General features: G+C 34.4%; 1 protein-coding gene across 3 annotated transcripts; it reads right to left on the bottom strand.

The window, feature by feature from the left end:
• Nucleotides 1-23,638, bottom strand: LOC149895318 (GTP-binding protein 2-like). 3 transcript variants are annotated; one of them, XM_090119101.1, is made up of 20 exons: nucleotides 23,486-23,638; nucleotides 23,299-23,398; nucleotides 16,211-16,317; nucleotides 15,026-15,175; nucleotides 12,915-13,043; nucleotides 12,243-12,537; nucleotides 11,728-11,860; nucleotides 10,796-11,008; nucleotides 9,822-9,915; nucleotides 9,305-9,420; nucleotides 8,085-8,249; nucleotides 7,502-7,666; nucleotides 6,686-6,792; nucleotides 5,599-5,719; nucleotides 4,974-5,088; nucleotides 4,283-4,437; nucleotides 3,088-3,540; nucleotides 2,411-2,506; nucleotides 1,443-1,570; nucleotides 1-807 (listed from the first exon to the last, which is right to left on the bottom strand). In XM_090119101.1, exons 3-20 carry the CDS (start codon nucleotides 16,311-16,313, stop codon nucleotides 765-767), a joined length of 2,781 nt encoding a protein of 926 aa, XP_089975227.1. In that variant the 5' UTR covers nucleotides 16,314-16,317; nucleotides 23,299-23,398; nucleotides 23,486-23,638; the 3' UTR covers nucleotides 1-764. The 3 variants fall into 3 exon arrangements, with proteins under 3 accessions (XP_089975227.1, XP_089975228.1, XP_089975226.1); XM_090119102.1 differs by having other exon boundaries at nucleotides 12,924-13,043; nucleotides 23,299-23,638; XM_090119100.1 differs by having other exon boundaries at nucleotides 23,299-23,638.
• Between the last annotated feature and the right edge of the window lie 310 nt (nucleotides 23,639-23,948).

A 23,948-nucleotide genomic window follows, 5' to 3' on the forward strand; every position in this document is an offset into this window, starting at 1 on the left:
TGTTATTTTTTATCTACTTATTTAAGAACATTTTTCATAATATTTAAAACCGAGTTTTCCAAAAAATTGTTGAAGTGAAACTTCTTTATCGGGATTGGAAAAAAATTTAGTGTAACTTTTTTCGTTACGCGTGACATTTTTCCGTTACGCGCCATCTTTTTCTTATACCTACCACGCGTGATTCGACGTATTTCTGTAAAGTTGCATATAGAAAATTATTTTTTGAAAAATAAGGTCATAAAGAAGTTTCACTTCTTACGTGTGTACACTAGTACACGCACACATTTTTTTAATTCGTACAATATTTTTTTATTAAGTTAGCTTATGATAGGAATCATTTTATATAAGAATAAAAATTATCATGACATTGATTTTTTCTTTAGACATTACCACAAAACAATTTAAACACAGTCTAACTTTAAACCAGGGATCTGTCACTTTAATAGTTGTCTATGTGAAGTACGACAAAACCAGATTAAAGAGAACCCGCGCTTAAACCCTGTCTAAAGTTTTTTGCGGTAAGACAGTATCGGCCTTACTAATAAAAAGTTGAACAATGGATAAATTTCTACGATTTTCTACCATTGCTGTGTCTCTTGCTCACATGAAACGTCAATCATAAAAACAAGACAGGTTATTGCAATAACTAATCCATTGCAAAGCGAATGGGTAACATTTTATTAGTAAGACCGTGTCCATTAGATATAAAAAAAACCTATATTATAGGTCAATATTAAAACACAGATATTTGTATTTTTAATACTTCAAGGTATATACGGAAACGTTTGTGTGATGCGTCCGATTGCTCTGAAAAAAAAACATATTTAAAAATGTAAGTGAGATAATAACCAAAATCTTGTAAAGCTTATGCGGAAGACGAATTTTTTGAAGTGAAACTTCTTTATCGGGGTTGGAAAAAAATTTAGTGTAACATTTTTTCGTTACGCGTGACATTTTTCCGTTACGCGCCATCTTTTTTTTATCCCTACCACGCGTTTTTCGACGTATTTCTGTAGAGTTGCATAAAGTAAATTATTTTTTGAAAAATAAGGTCATAAAGAAGTTTCACTTCTAACGTGTGTACACTAGTATACGCACACATTTTTTTTTATTCTTTAAAAATTTATATTTATAAAGCATATGAATGCTATACTAAAAATAACAAATAATATAAATCTTATTTGGGTGTAATCGTTAAGTGTGCACAGGCGATTATTCTGTAACTATGGCAGATATCAAAAAACTTGAAACTGATATCGAAAGTACTTAACCTAATGAGTCAAATGGCAATAATACGTTTTTAAAAATAAAACGAGAAATATCTAAAAAATTAACTTTAAACACTCTCACTATCTTTTTTTTCTACCCGCCCCCCCTGGCCTAATGTCTTTTCCATTGTCTTTTATCTATCTTTCCCCCTATCTTTTATCTATCTTTCTTACCTAGTCCCCAGGCCAGCTGTGAAGAGTAATCGTCTGCCAGACACAAGGAATTCCGGACATCGGAGAAACCGAAACACCACAGACGCAGTTTCACCTGCACGCACTACATTGTTCGGTGAAAAAATACCCTAAAAATAAATATATATTAAATAAATAAACACTTAAAAAATATAATAAAAATACAGGCTTTGCTCGCGTAACAATTTTCTCGAATTCACAGGAAGATTAAATAGAAATTCGTTAAAATCAGTCCAGCCGTTTAGGAGTATAAACATATGAAATATAATATGTTGCAGTTTATTATAGCACTTTATAAAACAACTAGCTTACCGCCCGCGGCTTCGCCCGCTTTGTCTAAAACCTAATAAATTATATTATACTAAAACCTTCCTCTTGAATCACTCTATCTATTAAAAATAACCGCATCAAAATCCGTTGCGTAGTTTTAAAGATTTAAGCATACAAAGGGACATAAGGACACAGAAAGCGACTTTGTTTTATACTATGTAGTGATCATCATACTGCATAATATTATATACATACGAAACGCTTTTTTTCTCTTATACACGTACTAGTATACATAATATTTAAGTTAGTGAAGCCCCATGTCCCCTAGTGGGTTAAGGGGAGATGCATTATACATCTGTTCCACTGATCGATTTTCTTTAGGGACAAGTAGGTGATCAGCCTTCTGTGTCCTGCCAGACCGAGACATTTTTTTTTCTTCGTCTCCACCGGGAATCGAACCCAGGACCTCTCGGTTCTACACTCACGCGTCAACCACTGTACCAAGGAGGCAGTCATACATAATATTTACGTCATATATTATTAACAAAATAAAACATTTAAATACGAATAAAACTGTCACAAAAAAAAAACTTTTTCTCCCTATAATAAAAAATCATTTTTTTCAGTCACAAAAACTATTTTTTTCTCATTAACCTAAATAATTTATACAAAAAACTTACCTCAATAATAGCAGTTTGTCGAACATTACCGACATGCACGGAGCATTGAAAGCCGGGGTATATGGCTGTAGCGTGACGTATCACGTGCACGGTTGCCTGGCAACGGATAAACAAGTTAACATTTAGGGAATTTATAACATAAAAAAAAGACGGGTTGCACTGGGGGAGTGCCGGCAGAAGTGAAAACTTGATTATTAACGTTGAGCATGTTTGATATTTTGGAATGGTATCCGTCTTACGTATTTCGATCAGGTCACGTGTCCTGACGCGAGTTTAAGATTTTATACCCATTACAGAAAAAGTGCTCAACGCCGCTAAAGAAGTTTTCACTTCAAAATGACCAAAAACATACTTGAAACCTATAATATCAAGAAAAGGACAAAATAAGATTTAGAATATTCAAAACTTACAAAAATGACCGAAACTTGGTTAAAATGTATTATAAGTTAAAAAGTAATCAAGGAAAACATCTATACTTCATATTATAAAGCTGAAGAGTTTGTTTGTTTGAACGCACTCATCTCAGGAACTACTGGTCCGATTTGAAAAATTCCTTCTGTGTTAGGTGGCCCATTCATCGAGGAAGGCTATAGTCTATATATCATCACGCTAAGACCAACACGAGCCGAGCAATGCGGGCAAAACCGCGGGGCACAGCTAGTCTGTATAAAACTCACCTGAAAATATATACAGCCCCTGGGATTATTAGGATCCTCAAGCCACACTTTATCATCCCCTTCCCCGAAATACCTCAACTCCTTCCCATCCTCCCTCATCTCCTTTAATGTCATCTTATCTACTTTCCCGCGGGATGACGTTTTGACATTTTTGTCATGTTCCACGCTTTTGACAGTTTTGTCATGGTCTACACTTTTGACATTTTTGTCATGTTTCACATTTTTGACATGTTCCGTATCTTTGACAATTATGTCGTCCGTGTCTTTAGTATTTGTGTCAATATCTTTGACATGTTCGTCAGGTTGGACATCTTTGACATTAATGTCGTTGTCATCGTTTGTGTCGAGACGTAAGTTCTTTGTGAGCATGTTTTGTACGTTGGCTATGTCTTGTAGTATGTTTGTGTTTTTCCGTCTGACGTTTTTATGATTCTTATCTTGGTTTTGGTTTATCTGTAATAGATAAATTTTAGATTGATTAAAGGTGGTTTAATTCGATCAGTCAAATGTAATAAATCATTTAGAGAAGACTTTTTATGTAAAATATAAAGTGAAGTGAAATTATTCAAAAAATTTGTGAAAAAAAATGTTCTTAACAGTGAAAAAGGGTTTAAAAGATAGATTTGAAGAATTAAGAATTATAACATAATAATCACAATATCTTTATTTTAAAACTATATTCTTAAATTAATAAACATAATTTGATTTTGAATATTAAACAATTTAAAATCACAAAAACAATAAAAATGAACTAGAAGTATAAAAAATCAACTAAAACTTTTCTTCTATTTTGCTAGACAACGCCGGCAGCCTTACGAGCATGAGCGACGAAGATACCACGTACCTATCACAAAGCTTTGTTAGACTATACACGTAACATGTACCCTCAAAATGACAAATAAAATTTCTGAATCTCAACAAACCCGTATAACACATAAAATGAACAAACACAAGAGGCCGGACGTTACAATGTTGCAGATATGCGTAATATACAGTGTGTGTGTAATAAACTAATTATTACCTACTTACGAGATGTTTTTAACACTTTTTACACGGAAAAAATGACAAAAAAACGCTTGCTAAACCTTGAAAGACACCTTAAACCCTCGAAAAACACCAAAAAAAGTCCTAAAAATCACAAAAAATCCAGATTTTTTTGGATTTTTTTTTCTTAAATTTATATTAAATAACTTACCGGTCTGGACAACAGCACCATACCGGGTCTCAAGGCGGGCGGTCTGGCCAACGTGAGCGACGCGGATTGTCCCGCGCGAGCCCGACCGCACGGCACGCGGTTGCGGTATATAGAGCGTATGTGCGTTGTTGCGAACGAGCCGTCTTCTAGCGGACCTGTATATAATATTAATAAAAATTATTAAAAAAAGAAGCTAAATTTCTATTGATATTGCTAATCAAGGGAGAAACACGAAAATTATATCGCAAACGATAAATTTGGGAAGGGACGGAAATATTTTAGCATTCATATTATTTTATTTAAATTGATTTTAGCGTTATAATTCGAGCCGTTTAATGGACTTTCTTTTTTATAATATTACCACACATCATATTTTGAAGTGGAAAATAACAAAAAAAGCACTAAAAGGTCTATACTCTATCTAATAAACAATTCATTCGCCATTTTGATCGTGAAAGTTTTTCAACTACTTGTTAGCTATATTTCAAATCCATACTAATATTATAAATGCGAAAGTAACTCTGTCTGTCTGTCTGTTACTCAATCACGCCTTAACTACTGAACTAATTTGCATGAAATTTGGTATGGAGATATTTTGATACCCGAGAAAGGACATAGGCTACCTTTTATTGCGAAATATGTACCACGGGCGAAGCCAGGGCGGACCGCTAGTTATATATATAATATTTACCTAGCACAAGTTCATCTCCTTCACAAATCCTCCCTCTAGCCACAAGTCCTCCCACGACCGGTCCTGAAGAATCACCCACATGGAATATCTCGTCTATTTGAAACTCGCATGTGTCCTGTAAACAATATTAAATGTAAGCATAATTATCACTTCTATCTGCAAAAAAAAATTGAAAGGCTAAAAAGATATTTTAACATAGTATTACCATGCAATGACATGTAATATTTGTATTTTAGTTTATCCTTCAAGATTATTAGAACATTGTAAATCTTTTGTTTGTACCTGAGTACATTTATTAACAATATCATTCAAGTATCCCAAAAAAATTACTACAAAATCGTCTGTATACACGTGAATTCCAAAGAGTTAAAAAAATATCAAAAACTACGTAAAATAAATGTGTGCGTGTACTAGTGTACACATGTAAGAAGTGAAACTTCTCTATGACCTTATTTTTCAAAAAATAATTTAGTATATGCAACTTTGCAGAAATACGTGGTAGGGATAAGAAAAAGATGGCGCGTAACGGAAAAATGTCACGCGTAACGAAAAAATGTTACACTAAAATGTTTTTCCAACCCCGATGAAGAAGTTTCACTTCAAAAAAATATCAAATAACACATACATCAGCGTTATTCTCCTGTTGCGGTGTGTCCGGCGGCTGCAGCGCCAACAAGTACGCGTGTAGCGCGTTGAGGCCGGCGCCGCGCACACAGCTCGCCGGGAACACCGGGATGTGCTGGTAGCTGGGTACGAGGTCATATTGTATTCACTATTTACTAATATTATAGTGTTTGTTTGTAAAAAGGAGCGTTTTTATATGATACTAGCTTTACACCCGCGGCATCGCCCGCGCAGTCAAAGAAAAACCCGCATAGTTCCCGTTCCCGTGGGATTTCCGGGATAAAACCTATCCTATGTCCTTTCTCGGGTATCAAAATATCTCTATACCAAATTTCATGCAAATTGGTTCAGTAGTTAAGGCGTGATTGAGTAACAGACAGACAGACAGAGTTACTTTCGCATTTATAATATTAAGTATGAATTTGTATCTAACGGTTGCAGCGCCAACAAGTACGCGTATAACGCGTTGAGGCCGGCGGCGGTTTTAAAAGTAATCAACAGATTATGATGTAGTTTTGAAGTGAAAACTTCTATAGCGGCGTTGAGCACTTTTTCTGTAATGGGTATAAAATCTTAAACTCGCGTCAGGACACGTGACCTGATCGAAAAAGCGTAAGACGGATACCATTCCAAAATATCAAACATGCTCAACGTTAATAATCAAGTTTTCACTTCTGCCGGCACTCCCGGAGTACAACCCGTCCTTTTTTTTATAGATAGGAAGGTTTATGTGTATATAACATACTTAATTATGTTCGTTGCATTACATATCGACCAAAAACGGCTGTATGATTTTTAGGCCTTTAGATTTATCTAAAGATCCGCTTAGCTAAACAGTTAAAATTTAAAAAAAAATCCAAAAAAAGCTAGTCTATACTAATATTATAAAGCTGAAGAGTTTGTTTGTTTGTTTGAACGCGCTAATCTCAGGAACTATTGGTCCGATTTGAAAAATTCTTTCAGTGTTGGATAGCCCATTTGTCGAGGAAGGCTATAGGCTATATATGTATATCATCACGTTAAGATCAACAGGAGCGGAACAATGCGGGTAAAATCGCAGGGCACAGCTAGTTATAAAATAAACTTACTCAGAGTCCTGCGTCTGTTCGTCTGTCTGATCTATTGTGTCCAAAATCGACTTTTGCGGCACTACGCAGTTTCGGGCCAAATTCTCGTCTGTTATTAGAAGGGGTTTCTGTAAAGATATATTTACTTTAATATATAAAAAAGCTAGATACGTTACCCGCTCTCTATTTTGGCAAGAAAAAACTCAGCTAAGTGCCCGAGTTTCACTTAGTCACGCACCATTCAGCGTCGTGGCTGGACGTTCTTTTTATATTTTAATTTGCAGTTGTTATTACGAAGTATATGAGTGAGACATGTATTATGTCTCGTGCGTGAGAGTGAAAGAGAGAACAACTGTATTGGTGATAATGCGTTAGTAAGTAGGTATGTATTAATTACGCTGTTTTTTAGTGCAATGATGTTGGCGTATGCCGCGTCTACTAGTATAATAGAGTCATTGCTCGTCCATTTATAACTAGTATTTTCTAGTGTTTGACTTTACGCGTGTATTATACATTTAGAAAGAGATTTTAACGGATTTTAAACGCGATTTATTCATTATATTAGTCTAAAGTCTCACCAAGCTCGCTGAAAAGCGAAGTTTTTTCATAACTATAAATTTTTCTAACTACCCACTGTAATTATAAGGCACAGAAACTACGAAATAAACAATATTTGTTACCAGAAAAACAAAAAAATCTATATTTTATTATCACATGTTATTTCTAGTTTTTATTCTTACTTTCATATTTTAAAAACATTTGCAATTAAAAATATTTTACTGTACTTGTTCTTATATAAATAATATAGTCCAATATGTATGTTATTTTTTTAATAACCTTTTTAGCCGGCGCAAGCAGTACATCCAGTTGTTGCATCAAAACCGGTACAGCATTACTGGCCAATTCGCACTTGCTGATAACAACGAAAAACGGTAGATCCAGAGCCAGTAGTAATCCTATGTGTTCTTCAGTTATACTCGTTATACCGGCCGTTGCTGAGATCTGGAAAGACAGACAAACAAATTAATAATATTATACACTCGAAACGTATTTGAAGTGAAACTTCTTTATGCGCGTTGAAAAATTTCAATATCGCGTCATAGCAATACCGTCACGTCATGGAGTAAGGCGCCGATTTTGGTATCTTCGAATCTTGACAAAGTTTCACTTCTGACACGTGTGTTCAGCACACACGTTCTTTTTTTAACTTATCACTACATAGTATAAAACACAGTCGCTTTCTCTGTCCCTATGTATGCTTAAATGTTTAAAACTTCGCAACAGATTTTGATGCAGTTTTTTTAACAGCTAGAGTGATTCAAGAGGAAGGTTTTAGTATAAAATTTATTAGGTTTAAGACAAAGCGGGCGAAGCCGCGGTAAGCTAGTTATATATTTTAAGTAATAAAGAATTAACTTACCACTAACATAGCATAATGCGGGCAATACCCGGTCAGTCCGTGCAATGTTGTTCTCTGATATTTACTATGCCCGGCCAAATCTAGAAATGATACTAATTTCGCACTCCTTTCGCCTATACGCTCAGCTGTCATTAGTTCGGAACAACCGTAGTTTATAACGTTGCCCTGGAAAATAATAGATAAATTGATGAATAAATCACGTAGGCGTAATTATTTTGTGAGTGAAGTCCCATGTCCCCTAGTGGGGTAAGGGGCAGATGCATTATACATCTGTTTCACTGATCGATTTTCTTTAGGGACAAGTAGGTGATCAGCCTTCTGTGTCCTACCAGACCGAGACATTTTTTCTTCTTCTTCTCCACCGGGAATTGAACCCAGGACCCCTCGGTGTTACGCGCACGCGTCAACCGAGGAGGCGGTCATATACCTACGACATTTATTTGAATCATCATTATTTGAAGGAGACAAAGTACATAATATATCAAAAACAAAATCAAAATGTGGATGGTGCAAAACGCGACTTACGTATACGTATTACGTAAAGTACACATAAGTAGTAAAAAAATGTGTGCGTGTACTAGTGTACACACGTAAGAAGTGAAACTTGTTTATGACCTTATTTTTCAAAAAATAATTTACTATATGCTACTTTACAGAAATACATCGAATCACGCGTGGTAGAGATAACAAAAAAATGGCGCGTAACGGAAAAATGTCACGCGTAACGAAAAAATGTTACACTTAATTTTTTTCCAACCCCGATAAAGAAGTTTCACTTCAATAATAGAAATATTTTTTTGCACCAAAACCTACTGATAACTATATCCATGAATTTTGATATTTTTGGTTTTATGGCATTCAAAATGCTTTTTAAATATAAATTTATAAATAGAAAAAATTGGATCACGTTCATCGTGTCCCTTAGACACATAAAACTGAAAGAATAGAATAAATTCGATTGCTCTGGCGGGTCACGAGTGGCTGAAATGGTCAGGCATCCGCCCCGGTTTAGCGCGAAAGGATGCGGGTTCGAGCCCCGCTGAGTGATCGAATTATTTCTATTCTTTATAAATTTGTCAATCCATATTAAAACTTAACAAAATAAGTGGTTGTTTTTTAATTTTTAATGCTTTTCTGGATAAATGGTATGGTAGTTCCAGACATTAGCGTGTTCAAACAAACATACAAGCTTTATAATATTAGTAAAGATTTTATCTAACCTGAGCATCGAACCCCAGTATCTCGTGGCTCAGCGAAGACGTCCTGCCACTTTTGACTTCGTGCAAATGTCTGAACATGTTGAGACGAGCGCTACCGCGGCCGTTGTCTAGTTCACCTGTTTGAATTTGAAATCAAAATCAAATTTGAATTCAATAAAAATATGCTATACTTCACAATTTTAATGCCATTTAGTTTTTTTGGAAAAGATTTTTTTTTATTCGTCGTTCTGAATACAATCTAACTGACTTATAAGTAATTCCTGGAATTAATGCGTTTAAACAAACAAAATGTGCTTAAACATTATCACTACATAGTATAAAACAAAGTCGCTTTCTCTGTCCGTATGTCCCTTTGTATGCTTAAATCTTTAAAACTACGCAACGGATTTTGATGCGGTTTATTTTAATAGATACAGTGATTCTCTATGAAGGTATTAGTATGTAAATAGACAATAATTAGCGGGCGAAGCCGCGGGCGGACCGCTAGTTATTTATATATTTAAATATTATAACTAACCCTGTGTAAGTACTCCAATGAGGGTAGATTTGCCAGCTTCATTCGCTCCCATCACGGCAATCCTTAATTCCACACTTTGTTGTGTATCGGCCAACTGTTTGATAAAATTTATATTTAATTCAACAAAAATTTACTTTTAATTCATACTACTTCATCGTGTTAAGTGTTTCTAATTAAACGTCCACCACTGTATTATATTTTTATATTTATATTATATTTTTTATATTATCAAAAGTAAAACTTGCAGGAAATCGTTGTAATAATAAATTCAAACAATTTATTGATTACTAGCTTTCCGCTTGCGGATTCGCCCGCGTTTTGAAAGAAAAACCCGCATGGTTCCCGTTCCCGTGGGATTTCCGGGATGAAACCTATCCTATGTGTTAATCCAAGTTACCCTCTATATGTGTGCTAAATTTCATTGTAATCGGTTCACTGTTCAGTAGTATTTGCGTGAAAGAGTAACAAACACACACACACACACACACATTCTCAGAAACTTTCGCATTTATAATATTATAAGACATCAATATTTGCTATAATTTTAACTTTATTCAATACACATATAAACAACGACATAATAAATTCATACGACATAACGAGGCCCTGAGACCCTGTAGGGCCGGCAAATACCGAACCGATTACAATGAAATTTGGTATGTAGGTAGCTGAAGACCCAGAATAAGACGTATACTGGTTTTTTCCCAGAAATCCCACAGGAACGGGAACTATGCGGGTTATATTTTTATTTTATTTTTTTTACATCATATGTATCGGTACAAATAAATATACTTATTTTCTTTTATTTTTCTTTTGAAAACGCGGGCAAAGCGAATCTAGTATTAAATAAAACCTATAATTATTCATCTACTTTTTATCCCGGAAATACCACACAAACAGGAACTGTGCGAGTTTTTTTTAAATTTCGGAAATCTACTATTAAATAAATAAATAAATAAAAATAAATAACTAACCTTCCGTATATAAACCTCAGCTACAGCCCGATCCCCCGCCACTCTCCTGGCCCGAACTGACACTAACACCGCCCCAATAGCTGCTGCCATACGACGTAACGATCGTAACGAGGCCCTTAACGCGGGGGCCCTGAGGCCCTGTAGGGCCCCGCAGTCCCTGACCCCTATAACGTATACAGCTGTACCACCGCCGGAGCGGAGACGCCATTTTAGCTAAAAAAAATAGATAAATAAAAATAATAAGTAAAAATGTTTTTTTCATTTTGTCACGTTGTTACGTGAATTGATAAAAAGCGCCAATTTAGTGGCCACTATAAGTTGATTTGAGGCGCCATTTTAGCTGTCAAAATAAATGATAAATTGATGAATTGTTTATTGTAGTCGCCATTGTAGCTAAAAAAACACAGTAAGTAATTAAAAAAAATTGGTTGTTTGTAAAATAGGTTTACGATCGAGATGATTACGTGATAACATAATGCAGTGGCAGCGCTCGAGATGAGACGGGAGATCGGTCCGTCTCTCTCTCGTTATACCTGCGATCGCGCTCGTGAGGTTTTGGTGTGACAAGTTTCTGAACATGTCACCCGACTAAAACGATTTTAAAAACGTTATCACATCAAAAAACATCGTGAATTGATAAAAAGCGCCATTTTAGTGTCCACTATATGTTGATTTGAGGCGCCATTTTAACTGTCAAACAGATAATAAATTTATGAAAAAATAACGATAATGTTGACTATAGGCGCTGTTATAGCTAAAAAAAACAGTAAGTAAAAAGGAAGAAATCATTTGATAATACATTAAAAGCGTCCAAAATAATAAAGCGCTATTTTAACACCGCGCGCATAATGAAAAAAATGTTGCCATTTAAAAAATGTTGTAAAAAAAATTCAGGACGTGTGTATATGAAGTAAAACTTTTATAATAATTACCTGAGTAACCAAATGCTGAAACCTTCTCTCACAAGGTGAGGCCAATTGCAACTTATATTCAACGTTCCCAAAACGTGGCTCCGGCGGCAACGAGCCGTAGCACTCGTCGCCCGTGTCGTCCGCGTCTGATGTGCTGAAATATTACTGTTTTTAGTATAAATAAACACTAATTTAATACGTTTGTGAATTAATAACATGTTAAATAGGCTCTTAGTCACGTTTTGGCGTATTTTTCATAGATTATTAATTGACGCAACATATAACGAGAACATATTTCCATAAGTCATATTTAAAATACTTCAAAAACAATTTTTTAAACAATTTTAAATAAATATAGTATAGATGCGCCATTTTAGCTGCGCACATAATGTTAAGAACTTGTTTCGAAGCGCCATTTTAGCTGTCCATTAATGGAAGAACATGTGAAGCGTCATTTTAATTGCGAAGACAATGACAGGTGTATATAAGCGCCATTTTAGCTACCCATATAATAAAAATTAAAAAAAATAACATACCTATCATCCCTAAAATCCTCCATTTCTTCATCACTATAAAAGAAATCGCTGTCCAAATTGTCATCATCAAAATCACCCGCCAAATACATATTGTCTTTGATCCCGACTTTCTCCAGTTTGTCTATGACATTATATACTCTATGCGAGTCTGTGATTCGCTCCTTGTCTATGCTTTCTTTCCTCTTTTCCCGCTTGTAGTCTTCCATTTTTAAATTGTTGACGTTTTTGCCGATTTTCTCGTCGCAGTATTTGGGTTTTGACAGTTGGTTGTTCAGGTTCTTTTCTGTGTTGCTAGCTGCGAAAAAGTGTACAATTTTATGTAGTATTTTATTTCGTGTGATATTATGCGAAAAAATGGCGATTAAAATGTGTTATAGTGTTTATTATCTTAAATGAATCGTTTAGATAATCGACGGAAATTCACTCCATTTTATAAATAAAATTGTATGATAGAATACCTAACGCCCTTATTTTTTTATTAATTATCTTATAAATACTTAAGATATATTTTTATATTGGTATGTTTTGTGTGTATATTTGTCTGAACAACAAAACGGCTGGACCGATTTTAATGAAATTTTTTCGTTGTTTTTTCACTCTTTTACTCACTTAGATTTAGAATTCAAACTCGAATGAAGTCACGGCCAACAACTAGTATAAATATAAACTTACAATGAACACCATCTTGTGCCCACGCTACGCCAGGCAATAAATCCTGCGCGGGTGATATTTTATTCCTTTTCCTTCTGTTTTTTCTTCCCGAATTCTTTTTACGCGACCTATTGACTGATTCTTTTTGATCTGAAAATAATATATAATACTGATTATTTTATTGATGTAAAACTCCTGAAGTAAACTTAACTATCTACGTATTATATTGTTATTAATAACTAGCAAGCCGGGCGAACTCCGTTTCGCCACCAGAGACACCTTTTCTTTGCTATAAACCTCACAGAGCCCGAGACCTTTCCAACGAATGCAAAACCGTGGAAATCGGTTCGTGCGTTCTGGAGTTATAGCGTCAGGAAGGAAAACCCGACTTATTTTTATATAGTAGATATATAACATAATATTACTCCACACATTACACAATAGGCTGCCTGGAAGAGATCACTCTTAAGTGATAAGGCCGCCTTCTGTGCTGGACTAGTTATAAGTTTTAATTTTAAAAATTTATTTGTATGCCAGCACAATAAATAAATAAATAAATAACTGACAATGTTAAAATTCGATTAAAATACAGGAAATAGATTTATTCAAATTTAAGTTTAAACTTCTATAAGCCTTCCGAAATCCGAAATCAAGAATAAAATAAAAATAAAGTTTTGATACATAAACTAATGAATTTATTGTATCGTCACCGATCCTTGTTAAGTGTACAAAGTTTGAATTAATTGTTAAAAGGACTTCAAAAATCGAGCTTATATATTTGTAACATACAGGTGAAGCTTTATGATATGAAAAGTGAAGTCCCATGTCCCCTAGTGGGGTAAGGGGCAGATGCATTATACATCTGTTTCACTGATCGATTTTCTTTAGGGACAAGTAGGTGATCAGCCTTCTGTGTCCTGCCAGATCAAGACATTTTTTTTTCTTCGTCTTCACCGGGAATCGAACCCAGGACACCAACCACTGTACCAAGGAGGCGGTCCTTCCCTGAATGGCGTGTAAAAAAAATGTGTGCGTGTACTATTGTACACACGTAAGAAATGAAACTTCTTTATGACCTTATTTTTCAAAAAATAATTTACTACATATATGCAACTTTACAGAAATACGTCGAATCAGCGTCTTTCCAAACTATACAAGGCCAGTACGCAACGGTGTGAAACTAATCACGTATAGTTTGGAAATAACTTTTTTACAAAGTTCTTCCAATCTATACAACAGCAGTACGCAAATACTCGCGTATACTTTGTAGTGAAGTAAGTAAGAATAGCACTCCAAAATATACAGCGCCAGTACGCATGCGGACTAATCGTGTATGTTTCGGAGTAAGCGCGGCGTCTTTCCGTTGCTCGCGTTTATATTATTGCTGTTTTGAAATCTATTATTAAAATGCTTGTGTATTGTTTATGTAATGTTGCGAACTGATCGTATATTATTTGTATCGAGGATGCTTGTGTCTTCGTTCCCGACTATACTGCACGATTTACAATTGACAATATAGTGCTAAAATGTAAGAATCTAATAAGTATAGAAGAAGACGGTTGCGAGGCGACGGAGCCCCGCGCCTATTTTTGTGTAGTTAAAAAAACACGAACCTAACCTAACCCATAGGTAACCCTTATATCTGTTACCTATTTATTTTTCTAAGTTTACCTAATAATATTTTTATTCCATATTTTACTGAATCAATCAAGAAGAATAATAGTAGATAGATATAGCTGTACAAGTCTTTGATTGCCTATATATTTATTATTTCGCTCAAGCGTAAGTGGTGTAGTAGCTATTTTTATAGTTATACATATTTTGCGTACTGATCGTGTATAGTTTGGAACGAAGAAGCAAGCATCCGCGTTACAAAGTATACACGATCAGTACGCAAAATTCGTGTATATATTGTAATAACAAACTTAAAAACAGCATTACAAAGTATACACGAGCAGTTTCCTATGGTTGCGTTCTGGCTATGTATAGTTTGGAAATACGCGTCGAATCACGCGTGGTAGGGATAAGAACAAGATGGCGCGTAACGTAAAAATGTCACGCGTAACGAAAAAATTTTACACTTTGTTTCCGATAAAGAAGTTTCACTTCAATAAATAAACAAAAATACATACCATCCTCCTTCTTATTAACCTCTATATAGTTTTCTATATAACTACAATCTTTCACCAACAGTTCTGTGGTTAGATCCGGGTCGCAAAGGAAAGAGGATTCTTCTGGAAGTGTCTCGTGTTTCCCGTTTGATCTGCGACCACGACGCCTGCCTGTAAATTGTTCATTTCATTTTTCATTTATCTATATATATAAAACTCAAAGGTGACTGATATAGTGATCTATCAACGCACAGCCCAAACCACTGGACGTATCGGGCTGAAATTTGGCATGCAGGTAGATGTTAGGACGTAGGCATCCGCTAAGAAAGGATTTCCCGAAATTCTTGCGGGAACGGGGAAAAACGGGGATGCACGTACAAAGTCGTGGGTGGAAGCTAGCTTCATTATAATTTACACAGTGTTTAGATACAATTACAATTACAATTTATTACAATATAAAATTTGTATTCATGAAAAGTATATAAATATAAAAAAAGGCTACTAAAACAATTTATACAAGCCAATGTTTCCCTAGCTAGGTTACCGGGCAACCTGTGTTTAGGAGAAACAGCTTGCCTCTAAAATAAATTCACAAAAAGCCTCTTAGCAAGTACTTAATTATAAATTAAAATTGGTTACAATAGAAAGTAAGAAAAAAAAAGTATGTATAAATTATTATTATTTTGTGATAACTGGATAAATAATTTTATCTTCTATACTAATATTGTAAACCTGAAGAGTTTGTTTGTTTGAACGCGCTAATCTCGGGAACTACTGGTCCGATTTGAAAAATTATTTCGGTGTTAGATAGCCCATTTATCGAGGTAGGCTATATAATATTATCTCGCTGAGACGAACAGGAGCGGAACAATGCGCGTAAAATGGCGGGGCACAGCTAGTAAATAATATTATCTAGACAAATCCATCAAGTCCTAAATTAACAATAATCATCTATACTAATATTATAAAGAGGAAAGGTTTGTATGTATGTGTTTATGTATGGTTTTCACGCATAAACTACTGGACCGATTTTGATGAAATTTGGCACAGATAATCTTTTGACCCTGAGAAAGAACACAGGCGAAATATAATACCTTTTATTGCGAAATATGTACCACGGGGCACGGGCGAAGCCGGGGCGGACCGCTAGTAATAAAAAAAATTATACATCGGATTTACCAATTAAAATATGAATTCGTGATTTACCTTTTGGCATATCTCCATTTTTGTCTGCTTCATTTTTGTGCCGTTTCTTCGTCGGCTTATTTTGTCCGTCCGATGGATCGAACAGGCTGAAGAAAGATTCCATGATTCTGAAACAATCAAATTTTTATTTATTATAAAGTATAAACATTTATTTGCAATTTTAAAAGAAATACGGGAGAAAATAGCACACATTTAGCTAGCATATAGACTCGACATAGACCTCTTTTTTTAATTCGGTTAAATAGAGAATCGGAAATCTAGTTTTATATAAATTGTATGTGTATGTTCGCGATAAGCTCAAAAACTGCTGCACCGATTTTAATTTTGATTACTAGGGATAGCGTGATTTTATTGATTTACTAGCGGTCCGCCCCGGCTTCGCCCGTGGTACATGTTAACGTTTTCTCTACATAAGAACCATCCTCGTACTTCAAGGAATATAATAAAAAAAGAATTATCGAAATCGGTTCAGCCGTTCTCGAGTTATGCGCTTACCAACACATTTTGCGATTCATTTTTATATATAAGAAGATTTATTAGGTAGGTATATCATTTGTTAAGTGTTACACAACGCAGGCGAAGCCGGGATGTACAGCTGGTATATATAATAAAGTCTATTTCAAAACACTAATTTATAATTAAAACTCAGAGCAATCTTCAGTGCAATAACCTTTCTATTTTAAAGTTTTTAAGAATGCCATTAATTCTCTCATAAAATACTTTTTTATAAACATTTGTTTTTGCATGCATTCCAATTATTTATACTAGTTTCAACCTCCGTCTTCGCTTGCGTGTTGATGTAAATCTTAATCTTAATACTATTATAAAGGCGAAAGTTTGTTTGGATGTTTGGATGTATGGATGTATGGATGTTTGTTACTCTTTCACCTAAAAACTACTGAACCGATTACAATGAAATTTAGCACACATATAGAGGGTAACTTGGATTAACACATAGGATAGGTTTTATCCCGGAAATCCCACGTGAACGGGAACTATGCGGGTTTTCCTTTGAAAACGCGGGCGAAGCCGCGGGCGGAAATCTAGTTAACACTATATATTTTTCCTGTCTTTGCGCATGCAGGAAATTTTAATAAAAAAATAAATAAAGTATTCATGAAATCGTTAAAGTAATTCTTAGATAATACTATGACAAATAGAAATAGGGATTCATTTTAATTATAACATACTAGCTTTCCGTCTGCGGCTTCGCCCGCGTTTTCAAAGAAAAACCCGCATAGTTCCCGTTCCCGTGGGATTTCCGGGATAAAACCTAGCCTATGTTACTCGTGGATAATGTAGCTTTCGATGGTGAAAGAATTTTTAAAATCGGTCCAGTAGTTTATGAGCCTATTCATTACAATCAAACAAACAAACAAACAAAGTTTTCCTCTTATAATATTAGTGTAGACATAGGGCGATTTCGTAAGCAGATAACAACAAAATATGTATGTTATTAATACATTTTGAAACACGCTTTCATGTATTTTTAGATTATATAATTGTTTATTTGGCAAATGTCCCTAAAATGTGAAAAAATATGTTCTTTCGACCTCTAATTATTTTATTTTGAATTCAAAACGTATTTAGTACCATTTTAGATGGGGCAATATATTATTATGTGCAATATATATATTAGTATGTAAGTACCTATGATATGTCGCGGAAGAATTCCAACCAAAGCCGCGGCCCCATCATTAAGGCGGCTCGACGGAACACAGTGGGGTTTAGTCGGTAAGAATCCGACATAACCCACGGCTCCTTCCCCGGGGGCCGTGGGTATCTTTGGAAGATTTCCCCACTTAAAAAAAAAGGTACTTATGATATATTTTTTTGAGTGAAACTTCTATAATGAGCGTTGAGAGTCAAATTTCAAGGTCACGTAATCTTGCCAAACAAGTTTCACTTCTGACACGTGTGCTTGGCATCATTATAAATCGATATCATTGCTTTTCTTTATTATAATGTCCTTGTCATAAATGTAAATCGTCCTTGAAATAAATGTTTTTTTTTTCTTTGTTTAAAGAATAAATAATACGTATACTTCAATTTTGACAGTGCGCGCACGAGCAACTTTGTCTTCGCAACAAAGTTGCTCGTGCGCGCTAGCTCTTTCAGCTGATAAAACATTAACATAATGAACCTACGCAAATAAATAATTCTTTATTCTCATCTACAATAATAGTTAAAGAGAAAAGATTAGTATTTTTGTAATATAATATAAATGCGAAAGTAACTCTGTCTGTCTGTTACACTTTCCCGCTTAAAACTCTCAATCTCAACCGATTTTGATGAAATTTGGCACAGACAATCTTTAGACCCTGAGAAAGAACATAGGCTCCCTTTTATCAAAACACCACGCGGGCGAAGCCGCGGGCGGAAGCTAGTTAAAAAATAAACTCAAAAAATTATCCCTAAAAAATACCACTTCAAAGCTACATCTTTTATAGAGTATCATTTTTATATGCATTTTTTACTCAACCCAGGCGAAGATAGGGCAAATAGCTAAATACATTTAAATAAATGTTATCTCCATATATAAAAATGAATCCCTATTTCCCTTGGTCACGGCATCACGCATGACCAGCTGGACCAATTTCGATAATTTTTATTTTCATGTGTTCGTTATTGCCAGGAGAAGGATCTTATGAAAGAAAACCTATAAATATGCGCCCAAAAATTAGGAGTGGGAAAACATAACGGCCATATAAACTTCACATTTTTGACAATTTGTACGAAGACAGGGCAATGTCTGTTCGGTCATATAGTGAAAGATAACTTTTAACAACAAACAATATAACAACCTTTCCAATTATTGATAAAATTTGATATTTATATCAGTTTATAAGTCAATAACATGTTATCTTATATCTAATAAAAAAGGCTGATTAGGTATATATAAAATCATATAAGATTCTATACTATCTCATTCAATTTTTTATACTTCCAATTACAAATAAAAATAATCATTTTATTTTTCACTAGCGGTCCACCCAGGTTTGCCCATGGTACATGTTTACGTTTTTTTCCATAAGAACAATACTCATACATCAATGAATATTATAAAAAAAGAATTAATGAAATTGGTTCAGCCGTTCTCGAGTTATGCGCTTATCAACACATTAAGTGATTCATTTTTATATTATAGATTATCTGTTATAAAATTATATCAACAGATAAACAGAATATTGAACTAATCAATGACAAATTGTATTTATAATTGCCTTAGTTGACTCATGAGCGAGTTTGTCCAGTTTTTTGTGAAAAAGGCTTAACAAATATGGTCATGGATAAATAAGCCGTTGTTGCCTTTAATAAAAAACTTCTTTATATGTCAGTTCTTTGCTAATCTTCTTTATCTTATATATAAAAATGAATCGCAAAATGTGTTGGTAAGCGCATAACTCGAGAACGGCTGAACCGATTTCGATAATTCTTTTTTTATTATATTCCTTGAAGTACGAGGATGGTTTTTATGTAGAGAAAACGTAAATATGTACCACGGGCGAAGCCGGGGCAGACCGCTAGTATTATAAAGAAATATTTACTGTTTTCTTTGTTAAAATTAAACTAAACTTTTAAATTACTCAATAAGTTTGAAACAGTGTTTTTCCGTTAAAAGCTACATCTATACTGAGTAAAAATGGCAAATTTTTTGTGCAGTCTACTGTGAAAAACTAAAAGTAGAGTCTGTAAACCAATTATTACAAATATTATCTTAATCTTAATCATAATATCATAATATCATAATACTATTATAAAGGCGAAAGTTTGTATGGATGTATGGATGTATGGATGTATGTATGTATGGATGTATGGATGTTTGTTACTCTTTCACGTAAAAACTACTGAACCGATTACAATGAAATTTAGCACACATATAGAGGGTAACTTGGATTAACACATAGGATAGGTTTTATCCCGGAAATCCCACGGGAACGGGAACTATGAGGGTTTTCCTTTGAAAAAGCGGGCGAAGCCGCGGGCGGAAATCTAGTACTATTATAAAGGCGAAAGTTTGTATGGATGTATGGATGTATGGATGTATGGATGTTTGTTACTCTTTCACGTAAAAACTACTGAACCGATTACAATGAAATTTAGCACACATATAGAGGGTAACTTGGATTAACACATAGGATAGATTTTATTCCGGAAATCCCACGGGAACGGGAACTATGCGGGTTTTCCTTTGAAAACGCGGGCGAAGCCGCGGGCGGAAATCTAGTAATTATAATATAATTATTATAAGTAGAAAGTTAGGTATATCTAGAGTTATATATAGGATTTATTTATACAATTTTTGCTTCCAAAAAGGACCAATGGCTTAGTTATTTTAAATGTACCTTGGATGTTTATTAAGTTGGTTAATTGGCAAGGTTTTATTCACAGCAAGTTTACCTTGTAAAAATTAATTCCTTATATACTAATCAGAATTGTGGTAGTGACATAGGGTCCTTAAAATAACAGCCAAGTTTTTTATTTTCATAATAATAATTTTTATTTATTATGGCAACCATTTTCCATATTTTTAATGCAACCAGGAAAAGAGATACAAATCTATACTAATATACTAATACTAATAATATTATAAAGAGGAAAGGTTTGTATGTATGTATGTATGGTTTTCACGCATAAACTACTGGACCGATTTTGATGAAATTTGGCACAGATAATCTTTAGACCCTGAGAAAGAACATAGGCTACCTTTTATTGCGAAATATGTACCACGGGCGAAGCTGGGGCGGACCGCTAGTCTTTAATAAATTAAAATGTTAATTGGAATGCCCCAACAATTATTGTGAAATTTTGACTCGTAAGAGGAAAAATATTGCATAATAATCAACACTTAGAAACATACAAACGTACTCAGAACACATAATACAGCCACTGTCTCGAGTATATTTTTAGACTGTTTTTAAAGTGAAACTTTTATTACATCGTCTCAAACTTTTTGGTCTGTGTAGCGCATACCTACTCGGCAGCCGACCGTCACGCGACATGCGCTACACAAAGCAGTGTTCGGAACCGTTCAAACAGTTTCACTTTTACCGTGGTTTCATAAAACCACACCACATTTTTTATTCTTTATTCTAAACTAGCGGTTTGCCGCAGCTTTGCCCGTGGTACTTGTTTACGATTTCTCTACATAAAAACCATTATCATACTTCAGGGAATATTTAAAAAAAAATTAACGAAATTGGTTCAGTCGTTCTCGAGTTTTGCGCTTACCATAGAAATCTAAATAACAAGACACATAGAAGTGCTATAATGTCATAATTCGTATGAAAACCGCTGTCGCCAAAATCAACACATTCAAAACGAAAGCTAAACAGTACACACAAGTAAACTATGCCTTTTATTGGACAGCTTGATTTTAGTGAAAACTAACTTATCTATTAAATTAAGCTTTTGAATATGTATCCTAACGCACGAATTTACGGTTTATTTTAGAATAACATCCCTAAGTATATGAGACTTTTTGCTCCAATACGAACAAACGTGATAATAAGAATGGTCGACTGTGTCATTCATTGTTATTTCGATTACTATGGTGACACTCGTAATACTTGTAAATATTCTATAATTTTAAGGAAAAACTGCATTATTTCTAAAAAAAAATATTTTCCGATGAAATATTATTCCTTTATAAGTATAATTACAACTTGTGGAAGAATTTCCGCAATGGGAATTGCTGAAACACACCATGTATACACTCATACGTCTCCAGAGCAACTGAACAGTGACGAATGCACTGGTGATGTGAAAATCACCTGAGTGGCGACAAGGTCACGCACGCTTACGACTTCTAGTGTCTTGTTATTTAGATTTCTATGGCGCTTACCAACACATTTACTATTGATTTTTATTAGATAGACTAGCGGTCCGCCCCGGCTTCGCCTGTGGTACAAAAAACACATCTTTTCTCTACATAAAAACCATCCTCGTACTTCAAGGAATATAATAAAAAAAGAATTATCGAAATCGGTTCAGTCGTTCTCGAGTTATGCGGTTACCAACACATTTTGCGATTCATTTTTATATATAAGAAGATAAGATACTTAAGTATGGAAATAAAATCTATTACAATATTTTCAGCTGTTTCTGAGTTTTGAATGTAAAGCACCTTTGTATTTACATAAATATACACAAAACATAGCAGTGGTGGCTCAGTGGTGAGACCTCGGACTTCGAATCGATAAGTCCGGGGTTCGAGACCGGGCGAGCGCGCAGGAAATAAATTGATTTTTCAATTTATCTGCGCATGTTGTAACATCACCACTGCTCGAACGGTGAAGGAAAACATCGTGAGGAAACCGACATGTCAAAGAATCAAAAGTTCGACGATATGTGTCATCCGCCAACCCGCACTTGGCCAGCGTGGTGGATTATGGCCTGTACCCTCATAGGAGGCCCGTGTCTCAGCAGTGGGAACATATATGGGCTGATGATGATGACACAAAACATTAAAAATTGTACAGACTGATATAGATAAACCTCAGAGATAAAACTTTATTTCCATTAAAAAGCCTTTTGTTATTGATAAGTAATATTTTCCAGGAACCCAGTAAGTATATAAGCTATCTAGATACATGTTTTTCTTTAATTCTTAACATGTTTTCTAACATAATTTTGCCGTAGATTAATCTTTATGCCTGTATAGGTAGATTTTGTAGTAGTATATTTATGCTTGTACATATTTTGATGAAAAAGAGTAAGCAATTAAAAAAAAATATCCTTTTTTAAACTGAGATGACATAAAAATATATATAAAATGAATGTATTATAAAAAGTAGATTTTGAATACAAAGTGTAGCTTCGTAAATATTTATGAGTAACAGTTTCTAGTCTAAAACATCGCCTTTTTAGGGCTAGATATAAATGTAAGGTTAAAACAATATAATATCGAAACGATAAACGACACTCGTAGTTAAAATTTATTACACAATGATGACAAAGAAAATTTATGAAAAACAGCAGGAAAAAGGCACGAATAAAACAGTGCATCTAGATTAAATTAAATTATAGATAGAAAATGAAAAAAAAATATTCGAATAGGATTCTAAAAATAGAATAAGGCTACTCACAGGGCACCAGCTGTTTGGTGGAGTCAAGGTCACACTAAGAAAGTCCACTTGCCAGCAATGAATGTAAACGAATAAACATCACCGTACAAACACTGAAACACTGCCAAATTATTTACAATGACGTAATAACAACAATAATATTATCAACTGTTTAAACAACAAAAATACGCGGAGTCACAGCACATACGTAAGAATATACCGCTATGGTGAATGGTGAGACTGTACGAATAAATAATTAGATCAGTTAATACAATGAGTAATTTATTATTTTGTAACAATTAACTAAGTTATGAAATCAATACAAAATGATGAAATATTTTGACATTTAAATTTGATTCGATCGTAGAGGGAGAATGTGTGAATAATAGAAAATACAGTAAAATTAGGACAAAAAAGGTCAAGTGCGAGTCGGACTCGCGCACCGAGGGCTTCGAACAAACCTAATTGTTTTATTATGTTGTATCTTTAAATGTTGCTTGTAGCAATTTTTTCTTTGTCTGTGCTATAGGACGTGGGGAGTACCTTGTAGGTTGTGATTCCCTTGCAAGTAGTTGCTAGTTTCAGAATATGCGGTTTTAATTGCTATTTCTTCTGATTCAGATTCAAATTGAATTTGAATCAGAAGACAGAATAATATCTTATAAAACAGA

Source organism: Colias eurytheme, chromosome 31 (genome assembly GCF_061535395.1).
Source record: "Colias eurytheme isolate Ceu_HAF_F1 chromosome 31, ilColEury1 Martin Lab GWU primary, whole genome shotgun sequence".
NCBI lineage: Eukaryota > Metazoa > Arthropoda > Insecta > Lepidoptera > Pieridae > Colias > Colias eurytheme.